Source organism: Capricornis sumatraensis, chromosome 1 (assembly GCF_032405125.1).
Source record: "Capricornis sumatraensis isolate serow.1 chromosome 1, serow.2, whole genome shotgun sequence".
Lineage (NCBI taxonomy): Eukaryota > Metazoa > Chordata > Mammalia > Artiodactyla > Bovidae > Capricornis > Capricornis sumatraensis.
In genome coordinates this window covers 125106076-125125823 of record NC_091069.1, presented here as the reverse complement: position 1 = coordinate 125125823, position 19748 = coordinate 125106076, and the positions used below count along the sequence as shown (strand labels likewise).

At 36.3% G+C, this 19748-nt stretch overlaps 1 protein-coding gene across 2 annotated transcripts in view; it reads right to left on the bottom strand.

The window, feature by feature from the left end:
* TMPRSS15 (transmembrane serine protease 15) overlaps positions 1 to 19748 on the bottom strand; it is a 157259-nt gene that overhangs the window by 89760 nt on the left and 47751 nt on the right. For both annotated transcript variants that reach the window (XM_068982063.1, XM_068982073.1), the window contains 2 exons: positions 9365 to 9471; positions 650 to 790 (listed from right to left, as the gene is read on the bottom strand). In XM_068982063.1, the coding sequence (XP_068838164.1) occupies positions 650 to 790; positions 9365 to 9471 (248 nt within the window). The remainder of the gene's footprint in view (positions 1 to 649; positions 791 to 9364; positions 9472 to 19748) is intronic.

The following is a 19748-nucleotide window of genomic DNA, read 5'->3' as shown; positions in this document are numbered from 1 at the left end:
CTAAGTATAATAGATTGAATTGAAAAAAAAAATATACTCATACCGTTTATAATCAAGTGGCATGCACCAAATTATTTTTTAAAATTAATGCTGGCTGTTTAATTTGATTTAGTTAAAAAAAAAAAAAAGCTTTTGTTGCCAACAGTGTTAATATGTTTCTTATGCCCCATTACGGCTTTAGCCATGACAAGCCTTTTGTTCTTATTGTTCTTTAAATTTTATAGCTTACCTCTGTTGACTTACCTGCATAAACTTTGTCCCCATTTTTCCTCCCCTTATCTATTTACTAAATTTAATAATCTGGTCAAAATTGAATTGATGTGGAACATTCTCAGAATTAGTTTTATGCTAATTTTAAATCTTTGAATACTTGTAGTATAAAAGTTTCATTTAATTTTTCTATTGAATTATATATTTTTTCAAGTTGGTTATTTCGTTGTTTTGAAGGACGTGAGTGATTTTCTAAATTCTCATTTCTTTCCAAGTATCAAGTGGAGAAAGGTGTTCGTAAGAGATACTCATTGAAGAACTTGCACAATGAAATAGATAATGATCCTTTTCTAAAATATTAGGTTCTGTTGCTTTCAAGATTTCATTATAGCATTAAAGCACCTGAAGATTCAAAGGCTAAGGAATAAACAGTACTTACTATTAAGCTCTTTGCTGTTAAATGTAGTGTATGTTACTTTGAAACCAATATAATCACTTTCGTCAGATTGTATAAGAAAAGTGGCAGTAACCTGATTGGAAAAAATCCGAATTATGCCAGGATTATTTGACCAGAGAGAAGCTACAAAAAGAAAAGAAAAGAAAAAAGAATGTTATATGAACATATGTATCTATTCACCTATCAATTGATGTGTTCAACATTCATCTATCCATTCATCATTCTATTGATCTATCAATCTTTTATCTGATCCTAAGGTTAACTGAAAGCATTAGTCCTAAAATTAATTTATTTGAAATAAAATGTCCCTTGTTCTATTATAATAATGTTTCAAATTAGAAGTATATAAGTTAAAAAGTTAAGAAACAAAAAATGACTTTAATACTATCAGTATTTTCCATGCTATACTAATAGGGGCTAATTGATGCTTTTGAACTGTGGTGTTGGAGAATATTCTTGAGAGTCTCTTGGACTGTAAGGAGATCCAACCAGTCTATCCTAAAGGAGATCAGTCCTGGGATTTCTTTGGAAGGAATGATGCTAAGGCTGAAACTCCAGTACTTTGGCTACCTCATGTGAAGAGGACTCATTGGAAAAGACTCTGATGCTGGGAGGGATTGGGGGCAGGAGGAGAAGGGGACGACAGAGGATGACATGGCTGGATGGCATCACTGACTCGATGGATTTGAGTTTGAATGAACTCCGGGAGATGGTGATGGACAGGGAGGCCTGGCGTGCTGTGATTCATTGGGTCGCAGAGTCGAACACGACTGAGCGGCTGAAATGAACTGAACTGAACTGAAACTTCATCAAAATAATAGAAATAAGGGTATCTGTTTCTCTCTTTATTTACATAACTGTAGGACCTCAAATGGCACCCCACTCTAGTACTCTTGCCTGGAAAATCCCATGGACAGAGGAGCCTAGTAGGCTGCGGCCCATGGGGTCGCTAAGAATCGGACATGACTGAGTGACTTCACTTTCACTTTTCACTTTCATGCATTGGAGAAGGAAATGGCAACCCACTCCAGTGTTCTTGCCTGGAGAGTCCCAGTGACGGCGGAGCCTGGTGGGCTGCCGTCTATGGAGTCGCACAGAGTTGGACACGACTGAAGCAACGTAGCAGGACCTCACAAAAATCCCAGGCAACTTAAATATTGTTTCTACAGAATTCTATATTGATCTTGTGTGCTGTGCTTAGCTGGTCAGTCGTGTCCAACTCTTTGCAACCCCATGGACTGTTGCCACGCTTCTCTGTCCATGGGATTCTACAGGCAAGAATACTGGAGTGGGTCGCCACGCCCTCCCCCAGGGGATCTTCCCAACTCAGGGATCGAATGCAGGTCTGCCACATTGAAGGCAGATTCTTTACTGTCTGAGGCACCAGGGAAGCCCATATTGATCTAGTCACTTTTCTATCTTAATTCTAGCTACAAAAGGTATTATCTTTCAAAATCTTTGATTCTCACGAATTTATATAGTGCTTGAGAAATAAGTACTCATTGTGATTTTTAAAAAAAGTATTGTTATATAATATTTTCTTTTTATAAAAATTTGCTTTTAGCACATACATTCTCAAAAGCATAATATTGCCTCTTAGATGGTAAAAATTATAAATGGTAAAATTTTTCAGGGGCAGAAGAAAAATTCTTAGTTTTTATAATTGCTAAAAAACTATAAATGGTAAAATTTTTATCAGAAGCAGAAGAAAAATTCTTAGATATTCATACAGTACAGGTATAGACAATATCTGAAATATTAAAATTTCATGGGTGAGCAGCAGGGGGAAAAAACATCTAAAAAGTTTCTTAGTAGGAATAATAAAATAGGGTAGGAAATAGTAGCTTAAATTTTAGTGTAACAGTTTGAACTGGGTATCAGATTCAAGTTTATGAAAGTTACTATGTTTGCAAGTTGAAGACAAAGCATCACTGTTACTTATTGAGTTCCAAAGAAAAATACTTTCAAAACTACTCAAAAATTCTGTGCTTATTGTGTAGAAATCAGTGAAAATTTCAGTAACATCTAATGAAAAGAAAGCCATGGATAAGCTTTCACTTATATTTTACTCTTTTTCCCAATAAAGCTGTATGTCATTCTTTCAGTATTCTCTCACGAAGAATTCCATTGGTTATTTGGATTCCTTCTACTAGCATATGTAACTGTGTAGTCTAAATGGTTGGGCTTCTCTGGTAGCTCAGATGGTAACTAATCTGCCTGCAATGCAGGAGACTGGGGTTCAATCCCATGGTAGGGAAGATCTTCCGGAAAAGGGAATGGCAACCCACTCCAGTATTCTTTTTTTGTTTGTTTTTAAAGTTAATTGTCTTTAATTAACTTTAAAAAGTTTGTCTCACATACACAGATTTGTCCCACATACACACAAACAAAAGTTTGTCCCACATCTTCAACTAGCCAGAAAGGAACCTTTAAATATCTATTAATTTTTTTTTCTATTTGCTCTTTTTTAATATAAATTTATTTATTTTAATTGGAGGTTAATTACTTTACAATATTGTATTAGTTTTGCCATACATCAACATGAATCCGCCACAGGTATACATGTCACTCCAGTATTCTTGCCTGGAGAATTCCATGGGCAGAGGAGCCTGCTGGTCTACAGTCGATGGGGTCGCAAAGAGCTAGACATGATTGAGCAGCTAACACACACACACACAATCCAATGGTTCCCACACTGAAACTTTTTGTAGTCCATAAATGTCTAGCTGTTTAAAGGATGTGAATATTTAAGAAATTTTGCTTCAAAGCTATCTGCCTATGTTTCTTGCTTTCTTTTCTATAGCAATAAAGTTTTGGGGAAAAATGACTTCTGGTAGAATCTGACTGTGGCTATTGGTTCAATAGGGACTTCCTCATGCCTCAGTAGTAAAGAATCTGCCTACCAATGCAGTAGACGTGGGTTTGATCCCTGGGTCAGGAAGATACCCTGAGAAGGAAGTGGCAGCCCACTCCAATATTCATGCCTCGGAAACCCAATGGACAGCGTAGCCTGGCAGGCTAATGTCCATGGGATTGCAAAGCGTTGGATATGATTGAATGACTAATACACACACACCACACTGTGGTTATTTTTGTCATAGGACAAGTTGACAATTCAAGAGGAGCCTCAAGAAGATCCATTATGTTTATTACATATCTTCAGCTATACTATTTCCATTTTTGTGTGATTCAGTTTTAAAAACATAGTCTTAAACTACAACTTCCAATACTAAGAATATGATAATAACAGTCCTTTGGTTTAGCAGTCTTTTGGGAATGGAATAACAGCTAAGCATTTAGGATATAAAGAAAAGAGTAATAAGTACACACACAGAAAAAATGAATTTCTGAGACTGGAAACTTGAAATTGCTTTCAGCATTCTCTAAAGGCTGTTTTTTTATGTCTTTCTTTGCAGATCCATAAATATATATATGTATTTTTGAATAAAATATTAACTGAATATTTATTATCTTCTATAATTTTCATTATAGAGGACTGGAATGTAAAAGTAGGAAGTCAAGAAACACCTGGAGTAACAGGCAAATTTGGCCTTGAGTACAGAATGAAGCAGGGCAAAGGTTAATAGAGTTTTGCTAAAAGAATGCAATGATCATAGCAAACACCCTCTTCCATGAAACAAGAGAAGACTCTACACATGGACATCATAAGATGGTCAACATCAAAATCAGATTGATTATATTCTTTGCAGCCAAAATGTAGAAGCTCTATACAGTCAGCAAAAACAAGACCGGGAGCTGACTGTGGCTCAGATCCTGAACTCCTTATTACCAAATTCAGACTTAAACTAAAGAAAGTGGGGAAAACCACTAGACCATTAAAGTATGACCTAAATCAAATCCCTTACGATTATACAGTGGAAGTGGGAAATAGATTTAAGGGACTAGATCTGATAGATAGACTGCCTGATGAACTATGGACGGAGGTTTGTGATATTGTACAGGAGACAGTGATCAAGATCATCCCCAAGAAAAAGAAATGCGAAAAAGCAAAATGGCTGTCTGAGGAGGTCTTACAAATAGCTGTGAAAAGAAGAGAAGTGAAAAGCACAGGAGAAAAGGAAAGATATGCCCATTTGAATGCAGAGTTCAAAAGAATAGCAAGAAAAGATAAGAAAGCCTTCCTCAGTGATCAGCTCAAAGAAATAGAGGAAAACAATAGAATGGGAAAGACTAGAGATCTCTTCAGAAAAAATAGAGATACCAAGGGAATATTTCATGCAAAGATGGGCTCAATAAAGGACAGAAATGGTATGGACCTAACAGAAGCAGAAGATATTAAGAAGAGGTGGCAAGAATACACAGAAGAACTATACAAAAAATCTTCACGACCCAGATGATCACGATGGTATGATCCCTCACGTAGAGCCAGACATTCTGGAATGCAAACTCAAGTGGGCCTTAGGAAGTATCACTACGAACAAAGCTAGAGGAAGTAATGGAATTCCAGTTGAACTATTTCAAATTCAAAAAGATGATGCTGTGAAAGTGCTGCACTCAATATGCCAGCAAATTTGGAAAACTCAGCAGTGGCCACAGGACTGGAAAAGGTCCGTTTTCATTTCAAAAAGGCAATGCCAAAGAATGCTCAAACTACTGCCCCATTGCACTCATCTCACATGCTAATAAAGTAATGCTCAAAATTCTCTATCCCAGGCTTTAACAATATGTGAACTGTGAGTTTCCAGATGTTCAAGCTGGTTTTAGAAAAGGCAGAAGAACCAGAGATCAAATTGCCAACATCTGCTGGATCATTGAAAAAACAAGAGAGTTGCAGAAAAAAAAAAAAAAAAAAAAAAACACCCATCTATTTCTGTTTTATTGACTATGTCAAAGCCTTTGTGTGGATAACCTCAAATGTGGAATATTCTGAAAGAAATGGGAATACCAGACCACCTGACCTGCCTCTTGAGAAACCTATATGGAGTCAGGAAGCAACAGTTAGAACTGGACATGGAACAACAGACTGGTTCCAAATAGGAAAATAAGTACTTCAAGGCTATATATTGTCACCCTGCTTATTTAACTTATATGCAGAGTACCTCATGAAAAACTCTGGACTGGATGAAGCACAAGCTGGAGTCAAGATTGCCGGGAGAAATATGATAAACCTCAGATATGCAGATGACACTGCCTTTATGACAGAAAATGAAAAGGAAATAAAGAGCCTCTTGATGAAAGTGGAAGAGGAGACTGAAAAAGTTGGCTTAAACCTGAACACTCAAAATACAAAGATCATTGCATCTGGTCACATCACTTCATGGCAAAAATGGGGAAACAGTGGAAACAGTGACAGATTTTATTTTCTGGGGCTCAAAATCACTGTAGATGTAGACTTCAACCATGAAATTAAAAGATGCTTTCTCCTTGGATGGAAAGTTATGACCAACCTAGACAGCATATTAAAAAGCAGAGGCATTGCTTTGCCAACAAAGGTCCATCTAGTCAAGGCTATGGTTTTTCTAGTGTTCATGTATGAATGTGAGAATTGGACTGTGAAGAAAGCTGAGCACCGAAGAATCGATGCTTTTGAACTGTGGTGTTGGAGAAGACTCTTGAGAGTCCCTTGGACTGCAAGGAGATCCAACCAGTCCATCGTAAAGGAGATCAGTCCTGAGTGTTCACTGGAAGGACTTATGTTGAAGCTGAAACTCCAATCCTTTGGCCACCTGATGCAAATGACTGACTCATTGCAAAAGACCCTGATGCTGGGAAAGATTTAAGGCGGGAGGAGAATGGGGAGACTGAGGATGAGGTAGTTGGATGGCATCACCAACTCAATGGACATGAGTTTTAGTAAATTCTAGGGGTTGGTGATGGACAGGGAGGCCTGACATGCTGCAGTTCATGGGGTTGCAAAGAGTTGGACATGACTGAATGACCTAACTGAACTAAACCATTTCAATACCCAGCACTGACAATAATTAACACTAATGAATTTAATATTGTTCCTTTATAACTACAACTTAAAACATTTTTGAACTATTCTGTTAATTTATTCTAATTTACCCTGATTCTCATACTTACTTGGAAATAAGTATTTCCAAATACTTCCTACTGCTCTCTATATTGTCTGTCTTTATGAAATGCCCATCTTCCTCTGAAACCCTTCACAAGAGAACTTTTACATCATGACTTTATATAAAAATGACTGAAAAACGCCTTTAAAATTTGTTTATACTGACATATTCCTAATCAAGTATGCAGTAGCTATTTTATGGTGCTGGAAACTTGTATTTTCTTATATTTCTTTACATAATCTGATTTTCATTGTTTTAGTTAAAATATCTGTTTATTTCCATGTTATAAAGTTAATTACCTTTATTCTGAATTGTAATTTAATAAAAGTAAGTTTGTATGTATCTCTCACAGAAAGAAACTTACTAAAATATTTAGAAAATAGATAAAAGTATCAGCATATTTAAAACACAAAATACCTTTAAAACTGTGATAAATATTATTGATCTCCATTGATTAACTACTATATACCATAATATATAAACCTGTTGATTTGAATTTAAATAAAAAATACAAAATCTTTACAATATATCAGGCATGTGCTAGAATCTAGAGGTAAGATAGTTTAACCTATCTTCAAACAAGGTATTATTTTAAAATTTAAAATGTAATTTTAATAACAATGCCATTTCTCATATTTTTTCAAGTTAAACTAATATATTTAATTTAAAAAACTTTGAAATATTTTCATATTTCAAAAAGACCCTAAAAACTAAAAAACTACCTATTTATTATAATTTAAATTAGTTTTCTTTTTTTTTTCTATTTTCTATTTGGATATTTAGTTTTCTTATTGGATATTTATGATAATTATTTATGCATTATTCATATCACTAAATCTAATGACTCGAAGGTTTTGTTATATATTTCTGATGATCTAAGCTTGTGAAAATGAGTAAAAATAGCATTCAGGCAAATTGTAGCTGTAGAGAAGAGAGCATGAGGGTAATATTACCTACCACTTTGGCCAGTTAACCTCTATGAATTTAGTTTTTATCATCCGTAAAATAAAGATTGTAACAACACCTACATAATATGGTTTACAAGAGGTTTTTTTCGAGTTAAGGTAATGATTACACTACTTTGAATATTTCAAGTGATCAAAGTATGCTAAATTTTATTATTAACATCACATTGGCCCTTGGAGAAATTTATATGAGCTGGGTTATTTATCCAGCTATGTAAATATTTATATTGACATAATTGGAATGAACTTGATTTATCAACTACAGAAATAAGTAGATTATGAAATGACTGGCCCATTTATTTAAGTCCAAATGTGACTTACCATGAGTTCATCTGTTTTATGTATACTCATTATTATATTTGTACTTGGAGCTTTTAAAGCACAATGAATTAATACACTGTGTTTAAAGTCAAGACTGTTTGGGTCTGATTTCTATCTCCAACACTAACTACCTTTGTGGACTTGTTGTCATTTAACTTCTTGGACATCACTTTCCTCTCTTGTAATGCATATTTTGCAGATTTATTAAAAATGTTAAATAAGATATCCACATAGAGCACTCAGTATGTCGAGTGCCACATTGAAAGCACCCAATAAAAAGTACATGTTATTATCATATGCTCAAATACTTGTCAGATCAATAGGTCAATCAAAGCACGTGTTAGATAAGACCTACTTTTCACTGCTCATAATTGCAATTTAAAAATCCAAAATTATATATATATATATACAGCTCAGCTATACTGGTGGCTCAGCGGTAAGGAATCCACCTGCAGTGCAGGAGCTGCAGGAAACACAGATCCAACCCCTGAGTCAGTAAGATCTCCTGGAGGGGGGCATGGCAACCCACTCCAGCATTCTTGCCTGGAGAATTCCATGGACAGAGAAGCCTGGCAGGCTACCGTCCATAGGATCGCAAAGAGTCAGACACGACCGAAATGACTTGGCATTCATGAATATATGGAGCTATTATTTAAACTTTAATGAGAGATACCTCTTGTAACCTCATCTTAGCTCTGCACTTGATTATTTCTCAAAAGTGTGAGGAAAACTAGTTATTCCCTGGATTTCACTGCCACATTCATCCTTATTTTATTTCCTCCTTCATTCCTATTTTATTTTCACTCCCATTTTTTTGGCTACCATGAATAGGTCTATGCATTCGGGGATCAGATGGTATAAAGTGGGGTAGCCACACATATATTATTAGTGCTTTTTTCAGCTCCCACTGATGTCTATGTCCACAATGACAAATGGTTGCACAATACCATCCAAACCATCCACTTAAAGAGCTTACATCTTGACCTAGTCATTGTGTTTTCCATTTTATTGGTAATAGTCCTGAAAGAGCCTGAGAAGCAGAGTGCATATTAAAAAGAAAAAAAAAATCAAATGTTGAAGAAAAATAGTCATTTTTAGGGTTTGTTTGAATTTTGCTTAATGAGAAGTAACACAGGATAGAGTAAAATTCCACACGAAGAGGATCATGTGAAACAGTATCTCTTTTATTACTAAGAAGATTGATTATGTAGAGCACTAAATTATTAATTTTTATAATGAAGATCAGTTTTTCCTTTTAGAGACAAAGTAAAAATTCATATTCAGCTCAAAATCAAAGTGAAAGCACAATCTACTCCATAAATTTTGTACATATTTTCATTTTGATAATGAACTGTATATTTGCTTTAACTTACCTCTTAAAATCTTGCTTGAACCCATTCCTTCATAAATATTTAATACATCTGCATAATATGTATTAAAATAATCAAAGTTCAGTTGAATGGAAAGTCCTTGGTTTACACTAAATTAAAAGCAAAAAAATAAATAGATTATTAAACATTTAACAGTTGGCACAACTCAATGCATTCTCAAATTTTAATGTATTATTCCAAATGTAATAAAAATATATAACCTGTGATGGACACTGAACAAATATTTAAATGTAAAGAATGGTATTTGTAACACAATATTGTACTTCAGCTCTCTGGAACTCTTTTAATTTGCATGACTGAAACTCTGTATCCACTGATCAGTAACTCCCCACTGTTTCCACTGCTCTACTTTTTGTCTCCATCATTTTGAATGCTTTAGATACTTCCTGTAAGTAAAATCGTGCAAGATTTGTCCTCCTGTGACTGGTTTATTTCACTTAGTATAATGTCCTTAAGGTGCAACCATGTTATCACAGGTTTTTCTTCTGCTGTAAAGATAGGATTTCTCTCTTTTAATGACTGAATAATATTCCACTGTATATATAGTGAAACCATAGTTTCTTTATCCATTTTTCTGTCAATAAACATGTAGGCTAGTAATAAATGTTTTAGGCTGTGTAGGCTGTTTCTAATTTAGGCTGTTTCTACCTCTTGGCTATTGTGAGTAATGCTATAATGAACATGGGAGAGTGTATCTTTTAGAGATCTTGATTTCAATTCTTTTGAATAAATACTCAAAGAAATCAGATTGCCAGATCATATAGTAGTTATATTTTTATGTCTTTAGGGAAATTTCATACTGCTTTCTATAATGACATACTATTTTACATTCCAATTAACAGCACACAAGTGTTCCAATTTTTCCACATCCTCACCAATATTTATAATGTTCTGATTTTTTTGATAATGACCATTATTATTTTGATTTGCGTTTCCATGATGATTATTGATGTTTGCCATTCGTATGTCTTTTTTTAAAAAAGAAATATCTATTGAGACCTCTGCCCAATGTTTATTTAGTTTATTTTGCTATTGAGCTTTGAAGGAGTTCCTTATATATTTTGGATATTAACTCCTTATTAGAAAATGGTTTGCAAATATTTTCATACATTCCTTAGATTGCCTTTTCATGTTGTTTCCTTTACTGTCTGGAAGGTTTTTAATGAGATATACTGCCATTTGTTGATTTTTGCTTTTGTTGCCTGTGCTTTTGTTTACATATTCAGGAAATCATTGTGAAGACCAAAGCTATGAAGTTTTCCTTCCATATTTTCTTCTATGAGATTTATATTTTCAGGTCTTATGTTTAAACCTTTACTTAATTTTGAGTTGATTTTGTGTATGGTGTAAGATAAAGGCAAATTTTGTTCTATATTAGAATATCTAGTTTTACCAACACCATTTGTTGAAGAGAAAGCTGTTTCTCCATCTTGTGGTTTTCCATCCTTGTTAAAGATGATTTGATCATATATATGTGGGTTATTTCTGTCCTCTCTGTTCTTCTTCATTGGTCTATATGTCTATTTTTATGCTGGAACTATACTTACTGGAGAAGGAAATGGCAACCCACTCCAGTGTCCTTGCTTGGAGAATCCCAGGGATGGAGGAGCCTGGTGGGCTGCCATCTATGGGGTCATACAGAGTTGGACACGACTGAACTTAGCAGCAGCATACTTACTGATTACCATAGCTTTGTAATATAGTTTGAAATCAAGACATGTGAGGCTTTGTTCTCTTTCTCAAAATTGTTTTAGCTATTTTGGGTCCTTTGTGATCCAATGTGAATTTTAAGATTCTTTTTTCCAAGCTTTTTAAAAGTCATTGGGACTTTCATAGGGATTGTGATAAACTTATAGATCATTTTCAGTAGTAGAGACATTATTATATTATGTTACTATATTTTAACAGCATTATCTTCCAATTCATAAATGTGAGATGCTTTTCCATTTGTCTTTAAATTACGTCAGTCATGTTTAATTATTTTCACTGTTTAAAACTTCTACCTTGGGGAATTCAGAAGATGCTGGAGGAATAGGATGGGGAGACCACTTTCTCCCCAACAAATTCATCAAAAGAACATTTCGACGCTGAGTAAATTCTACAAAACAACTTCTGAATGTTGGCGGGGGACATCAGGCACCCAGCAAAGCAGATCACTGTCTTCAAAAACAGGCAGGAAAAATATAAAAGACTAAAAAGAGACAAAGGAGGTAGGGAGGGAGCTCCATCCCGGGAAGGGAGTCCCACCAGGAAGGGAGTCTTAAAAAGAGAGAAGTTTCCAAACACCAGGAAACACTCTCACTCCCGAGTCTGTGGTGGGCCTTGGAAGCACAGAGGGCAACATAACAGGGAAGAAAAATAAATAAATAATTAAAACCAACAGATTACGAGCCCAACGGTAACTCCCCCAGCAGAGAAGCAGCACAGACGCCTGCATCCACCACTAGCAAGTGGGGGCTAGGCAGGGAGGCACGGGCTGCAGTGCCTTTTAAGAACTGGGCCGGAATGCCCTGAATGTAACCAGAGCGGCTAACTTGGGCTAGCATACCAGACTGGGATAGCTACCACGCAAAAAGCTCTAACATAAGACACCAGGAGGACCGCGCACAGAACAAAGGACGGAACAAAAATAGCCGGCTGCAGACCATCCCCTGCGCTGACAGGCAGCCAGAGCTGTAAAGGGCTGGAAGAGGGCAATTGGAGCCCCAGAGAGACTTTACCTACCAAACTGCAAGCAGGCTTCTTTGCTAACTAAGACTTCTTGGGGTTCTGGACAGTCACCATCTGCCTGACAAGGGGTGCCCGTGGTACACCCAGAAAACTGAGCAGCAGGGAAAGGCGATAAGTCGCAGTGACTGCGCTCGCCAAACACCTGAGCTACTTGGTCGTGGGAAGGGCACAAAACACAGCCCCAACCGAATCTGCACCTCTAAGGGCTACCTGAGAGCCGAGCCTTAGTGGCTTAGACCTGGGAGGGGCATGCAGCTAGGGCCAGCCTCAGATGGTTCCTGGCGGAGCAACGTAGAGCTTGAGCGGTGTGCGCTGTGTGCAGGGGCATGCCCAGCGTGGCTGAGACACTGCGAGCACACGCCAGTGTTGTTTGTTTGCAGGATCCTTCCCTACCCACAGCGCAACTGAACAAGTGAGCCTAAAAAAAAGAGTCCACCACTGCCCCCCTTGTGTCAGGGCAGAAATCAGACACTGAAGAGACCAGCAAACAGAAGAAGCTAAACAGAGGGAACCGCCTTGGAAGTGACACCACACTGACCACAACACCAGAGAAATTCCCAGAAATATCTTTACAATATTTACGACCATTCTCTCTCTTTTTGTTGTTGTTGACGTTGTTTGATTGTTTTTTCTTCTTTTGTCTTTCTTCTCCTTTTTTATTAACTTTTTAAAATTGTTAAGTCCTCTATTTTGACTCCTTTAATTTTAATTTTTATAACCTACTATCACTTTTCAAAAAAAAAAGACCCTAATTTTAAAGCAAATTCCATATATATATATTTTTGTGGTTGTTGTTGTTGTTTAATAATTCTCATGACTTTGTTTTTTTTTTTTTTTTCTTCTTGTTCTTCTTCTTTTATTTAATATTGTATTTTTGAAAATCAAACCTCTACTCTAGATTTTTAATCTTTGCTTTTTGGTATTTGTTGTCAATTTTGTACATTTAAAAACCCAATCTTCAGTACCCAAGTTTACCTGAGAGCGAGATTACTGGCTTGACCACTCTCTCTTCCCTTGGACTCTCCTTTTCCTCTACCAGGTTGTCTCTGTCTCCTCCCTCCCCCTTCTCTTCTCTACCCAACTCTGTGAATCTCTGTGTGTTCCAGATGATGGAGAATACTTAGGGAACTGGTTACTGGCTGGATCTGTCTCTCTCCTTTTCATTTCTCTCTTTTATCCTCCTGGTCACCTCTGTCTACTTCCTCCCTCTCCTCTTCCCTGTATAACTCCAAGAATATCTCTGAGCAGTCCAGACTGAGGAGCGCACATAAGGAAGTGATTACTGGCTAGCTTGCTCTCTCCTCCTTTGATCCAACCTCATCTCATTCCAGTGGCCTTTAACTACCCCCTCCCTCTTCTCTTCTCCATGTAACTCAGTGAACCTCTCTGGGTGTCCTTCAATGTGGAGAAACTTTTCACCTTTAACCTAGATGTTTAATCATTGGTGCTGTATAGATGGAGAAGTCTTGAGGCTACTGTAAAAATAAAACTGAAAACCAGAAGCAGGAGGCTTCAGTTCAAATCCTGAAAACATCAGAGAACTCCTGAATCCAGGGAACATTAATTGATAGGAGCTCATCAAATGCCTCCATACCTACACTGAAACCAAGAACCACCCAAGGGCCAACAAGTTCCATAGCAAGACATACCATGCAAATTCTCCAGCAACACAGGAACACACCCCTGAGCTTCAATATACAGGCAGCTCAAGTTACCCCAAAACCATAGACGTCTCATAACTCATTGCTGGACACTTCATTGCACTCCAGAGAGAAGAAATCCAGCTCTATCCACCAGAACTCCAAAACAAGCTTCCCTAACCAAGAAAGCTTGACAAGCCACTGATACAACCCTACCCACAGTGAGAAAACTCCATAATAAAGAGAACTCCACAAATTCCCAGAATACAGAAAGGCCACCCCAAACGCAGCAATATAACCAAGATGAAGAGACAGAGGAATACTCAGCAGGTAAAGGAACAGGAGAAAAGCACATCAAACCAAACACAAGAGGGAGAGATAAGGAATCTACCTGAGAAAGAATTCCAAATAATGTTAGTGAAAATGATCCAAAATTTTGAAATCAAAATGGAATCACAGATAAATAGCCTAGAGACAAGGAATGAGAAGATGCGAGAAAGGTTTAACAAGGACCTAGAAGAAATAAAAAAGAGTCAATATATAATGCATAATGCAATAAATGAGATCAGAAACACTCTGGAGGCAACAGATAGTAGAATATCGGAGGCAGAAGATAGGATTAGTGAAATAGAAGATAGAATGGTAGAAATAAGTGAATCAGAGAGGAAAAGAGAAATGAATTAAAAGAAATGAGGACAATCTCAGAGACCTCTGGGACAATATGAAACACTCCAACATTCGAATTATAGGAGTCCCAGAAGAAGAAGACAAAAAGAAAGACCATGAGAAAATACTTTAGGAGATAACAGTTGAAAACTTCCCTAAAATGGGGAAGGAAATAATCACCCAAGTCCAAGAAACCCAGAGAGTTCCAAACAGGATAAACCCAAGGCAAAACACCCCAAGACACATATTAATCAAATTAACAAAGGTCAATCACAAAGAACAAATATTAAAAGCAGCAAGGGAAAAACAACAAATAACACAAAAGGGGATTCCCATGAGGATAACAGCTGATCTTTCAATATAAATGCTTCAGGCCAGGAGGGAATGGCAGGACATACATAAAGTAATGAAAGAAAATAACCTACAGCCCAGATTACTGTACACAGCAAGGATCTCATTCAAATATGAAGGAGAAATCAGAAGCTTTATAGACAAGCAAAAGCTGAGAGAATTCAGCACCACCAAACCAGCTCTCCAACAAATGATAAAGGATATTTTCTAGACAGGAAACACAAAAAGGGCATAGAAACCCGAACCCAAAACAGTAAAGTAAATGGCAATGGGATCATACTTATCAATAATTACCTTAAACGTTAATGGGTTGAATGCCCCAACCAAAAGGCAGAGACTGGCTGAATGGACACAAAAACAAGATCCCTATATATGCTGCCTGCAAGAGACCCACCTCAAAACAAGGGACACATACAGACTGAAAGTGAAGGGCTGGAAAAAGATATTCCATGCAAATAGAGACCAAAAGAAAGCAGGAGTAGCAATACTCATATCCAATAAAATAGACCTTAAAACAAAGGCAGTGAAAAGAGACAAAGAAGGCCACTACATAATGATTAAAGGATCAATCCAAGAAGAAGATATAACAATTATAAATATATATGCACCCAACATAGGAGCACCGCAATATGTAAGACAAATGCTAACAAGCATGAAAGGGGAAATGAACAATAACACAATAATAGTGGGGGACTTTAATACCCCACTCACATCTATGGACAGATCAACTAAACAGAAAATTAACAAAGAAATGCAAACTTTAAATGATACAATAGACCAGTTAGACCTAGTTGATATCTATAGGACCTTTCACCCCCAAACAATGAATTTCACCTTTTTCTCAAGTGCTCACGGAACCTTCTCCAGGATAGATCACATCCTGGGCCATAAATCTAACCTTGATAAATTAAAAAAAAAATTTGAAATAATTCCAAGCATATTTTCTGACCATAATGCATTAAGATTAGATCTCAATTACAGGAGAAAAACTATTAAAAATTCCAACATATGGAGGCTGAACAACATGCTGCCGAATAACCAACAAATCACAGAAGAAATAAAAAAAAATCAAAATATGCATAGAAATGAATGAAAATTAAAACACAACCACCTGAAACCTGTGGGACACTATAAAAGCAGTGCTAAGAGGAAAGTTCATAGCAATATAGGCATACCTCAAGAAACAAGAAAAAAGTCAAATAAATAACCTAACTCTACACCTAAAGCAACTAGAAAAGGAAGAAATGGAGAACCCCAGAGTTAGTAGATGGAAAGAAATCTTAAAAATTAGGGCAGAAATAAATGCAAAAGAAACAAAAGAGACCATAGCAAAAATCAACAGAGCAAAAAGCTGGTTCTTTGAAAGGATAAATAAAACTGACAAACCATTAGCCAGACTCATCAAGAAAAAAAGGGAGAAAAATCAATCAATAAAATTAGAAATGAAAATGGAGAGATCACAACAGACAACACAGAAATACAAAGGATCATAAGAGACTACTATCAGCAATTATATGCCAATAAAATGGACAACGTGAAAGAAATGGACAAATTCTTAGAAAAGTACAACTTTCCAAATAGAAGCAGGAAGAAATAAAAAATCTTAACAGACCCATCACAAGCACGGAAATTGAAACTGTAATCAGAAATCTTCCAGCAAACAAAAGCCCAGGTCCAGACGGCTTCACAGCTGAATTCTATCAAAAATTTCGAGAAGAGCTAACACCTATCCTACTCAAACTATTCCAGAGAGGAAGGTAAACTTCCAAACTCATTCTATGAGGCCACCATCACCCTAATACCAAAACCTGACAAAGATGCCACAAAAAAAGAAAACTACAGGCCAATATCACTGATGAACATAGATGCAAAAATCCTTAACAAAATTCTAGCAAAATTCAGAATCCAACAACACATTAAATAGATCATACACCATGACCAAGTGGGCTTTATCCCAGGGATGCAAGGATTCTTCAATATCCTCAAATCAATCAATGTAATTCACCACATTAACAAATTGAAAAATAAAAGCCATATGATTATCTCAATAAATGCAGAGAAGGCCTTTGACAAAATTCAACATCCATTTATGATAAAAACTCTCCAGAAAGCAGGCATAGAAGGAACATACCTCAACATAATAAAAGCTATATATGACAAACCCACAGCAAACATTATCCTCAATGGTGAAAAATTGAAATCATTTCCCCTAAAGTCAGGAACAAGACAAGGGTGCCCGCTTTAACCACTACAATTCAACATAATTCTGGAAGTTTTGGCCACAGCAATCAGAGCAGAAAAAGAAATAAAAAGAATCCAAATTGGAAAAGAAGAAGTAAAACTCTCACTGTTTGCAGATGACATGATTCTCTACATAGAAAACCCTAAAGACTCCACCAGAAAATTACTAGAGCTAATAAATGAGTATAGTAAATTTGCAGGATATAAAATCAGCACACACAAATCCCTTGCATTCCTATACACTAATAATGAGAAAGTATAAAAAGAAATTAAGGAAACAATTCCATTCACCATTGCAACGAAAAGAATAAAATACTTAGGAATATAGCAACCTAAAGAAACTAAAGATCTATATATAGAAAATTATAAAACACTGATGAAAGAAATCAAAGAGGACACTAATAGATGGAGAAATATACCACGTTCATGGATTGGAAGAATCAATAGAATGAAAATGAGTATACTACAGAAAGCAATCTATAGATTCAATGCAATCCCTATCAAGCTACCAGCGGTATTTTTCACAGAACTAGAACAAATAATTTCAAGATTTGTATGGAAATATAAAAAACCTCGAATAGCCAAAGCAATCTTGAGAAAGACGAATGGAACTGGAGGAATCAACTTGCCTGACTTCAGGCTCTACTGTTGAGACACAGTCATCAAGACTGTATGGTGCTGGCACAAAGACAGACACATAGATCAATGGAACAAAATAGAAAGCCCAGAGATAAATCCACACACCTATGGACATTTTATCTTCGACAAAGGAGGCAAGAATATACAATGGATTAAAGACAATCTCTTTAACAAGTGGTGCTGGGAAAACTGGTCAACCACTTGTAAAAGAATGAAACTAGATCATTTTCTAACACCATACACAAAAATAAACTCAACATGAATTAAAGATCTAAATGTAAGATCAGAAACTATATAACTCCTAGAGGAGGACATAGGCAAAACACTCTCCGACATAAATCACAGCAGGATCCTCTATGATCCACCTCCCAGAATACTGGAAATGAAAGCAAAAATAAACAAATGGGATCTAATTAAAATTAAAAGCTTCTGCACAACAAAGGAAAGTATAAGCAAGTGAAAAGACAGCCTTCTGAATGGGAGAAAATAATAGCAAATGAAGCAACTGACAAACAGCTAATCTCAAAAATATACAAGCAACTTATGCAGCTCAAGTCCAGAAAAATAAATGACCCAATCAAAAAATGGGCCAAAGAACTAAATAGACATTTCTCCAAAGAAGACATATGGATGGCTAACAAACACATTAAAAGATGCTTAACATCACTCATTACCAGAGAAATGCAAATCAAAACCACAATGAGGTACCATTTCACACCATTCAGAATGGCAGTGATCCAAAAGTCTACAAGCAATAAATGCTGGAGAAGGTGTGGAGAAAAGGGAACCCTCTTACACTGTTGGTGGGAATGCAAACTAGTACAGCCAGTATGGAGAACAGTGTGGAGATTCCTTAAAAAATTGCAAATAGAACTGCCTTATGACCCAGCAATCCCACTGCTGGGCATACACACCGAGGAAACCAGAATTGAAAGAGACACGTATACCCCAATGTTTATCACAGCACTGTGTATAATAGCCAGGACATGGAAACAACCTAGATGTCCATCAGCAGATGAATGAATAAGAAAGCAGTGGTACATATACACAATGGAGTATTACTCAGCCATTAAAAAGAATACATTTGAATCAGTTCTAATGAGGTGGGTGAAACTGGAGCCTATTATACAGAGTGAAGTAAGCCAGAAAGGAAAACACCAATATAATATACTAACACATATATATGAAATTTAGAAAGATGGTAATGATAACCCTCTATGCGAGACAACAAAAGAAACACAGATGTATAGAATGGACTTTTGGACTCTGTGGGAGAGGGAAAGGGTGGGATGATTTGGGATAATGGCATTGAAACATGTATACTATCAGGTAAGATATGAATCGCCAGTCTATGTTCAGTACAGGATACAGGATGCTTGGGGCTGGTGCACGGGGATGATCCGGAGAGATGATATAAGGTGGGAGGTGGGAGGGGGTTCAGGATTGGGAACTCATGTACACCCATGGATGATTCATGTCAATGTATGGCAAAATGAATACAGCACTGTAAAGCAAAATAAAGTAAAAATAAAAATTACAAAAAAAATTCTGCCTTCTTGATTAAGTTTATTTGTAAGTATTATACTTTATTCTTTTCACTGCTATTGTAAATGGGATTATTTTGTTGATTTTCTTTTTGCATGATTAATGTGTAGAAACACAAGTGATCATTCTATGTGAATTTTTGTATCTTGTAACTTTTCTTAATTATTTTATTACTCAACATTTTTTCTCTTTTTTTCTGGTGAAATTTATGGTTTTTCTATATATAAGATCTTGTCCTCTGTGAACAGAGATTTTTACATCTTCCTTTCTTATTTGGATACATTGCATTTTTTTTTTTTCTTGCTTAATTGTTCTGCCTAGAAATTCCAGTACTATGTTGAATAAATGTGGTGAGAGGGGGCACCCCTTGTTTTATTCCTGATCTTAGAGGAAAAGTCTTTGCTTTTTCATCAGTTAGTATGCCTCTTGAGAAACCTATATGCAGGTCAGGAAGCAACAGTTAGAACTGGACATGGAACAACAGACTGGTTCCAAATAGGAAAAGGAGTACATCAAGGCTGTATATTGTCACCCTGCTTATTGAACTTATATGC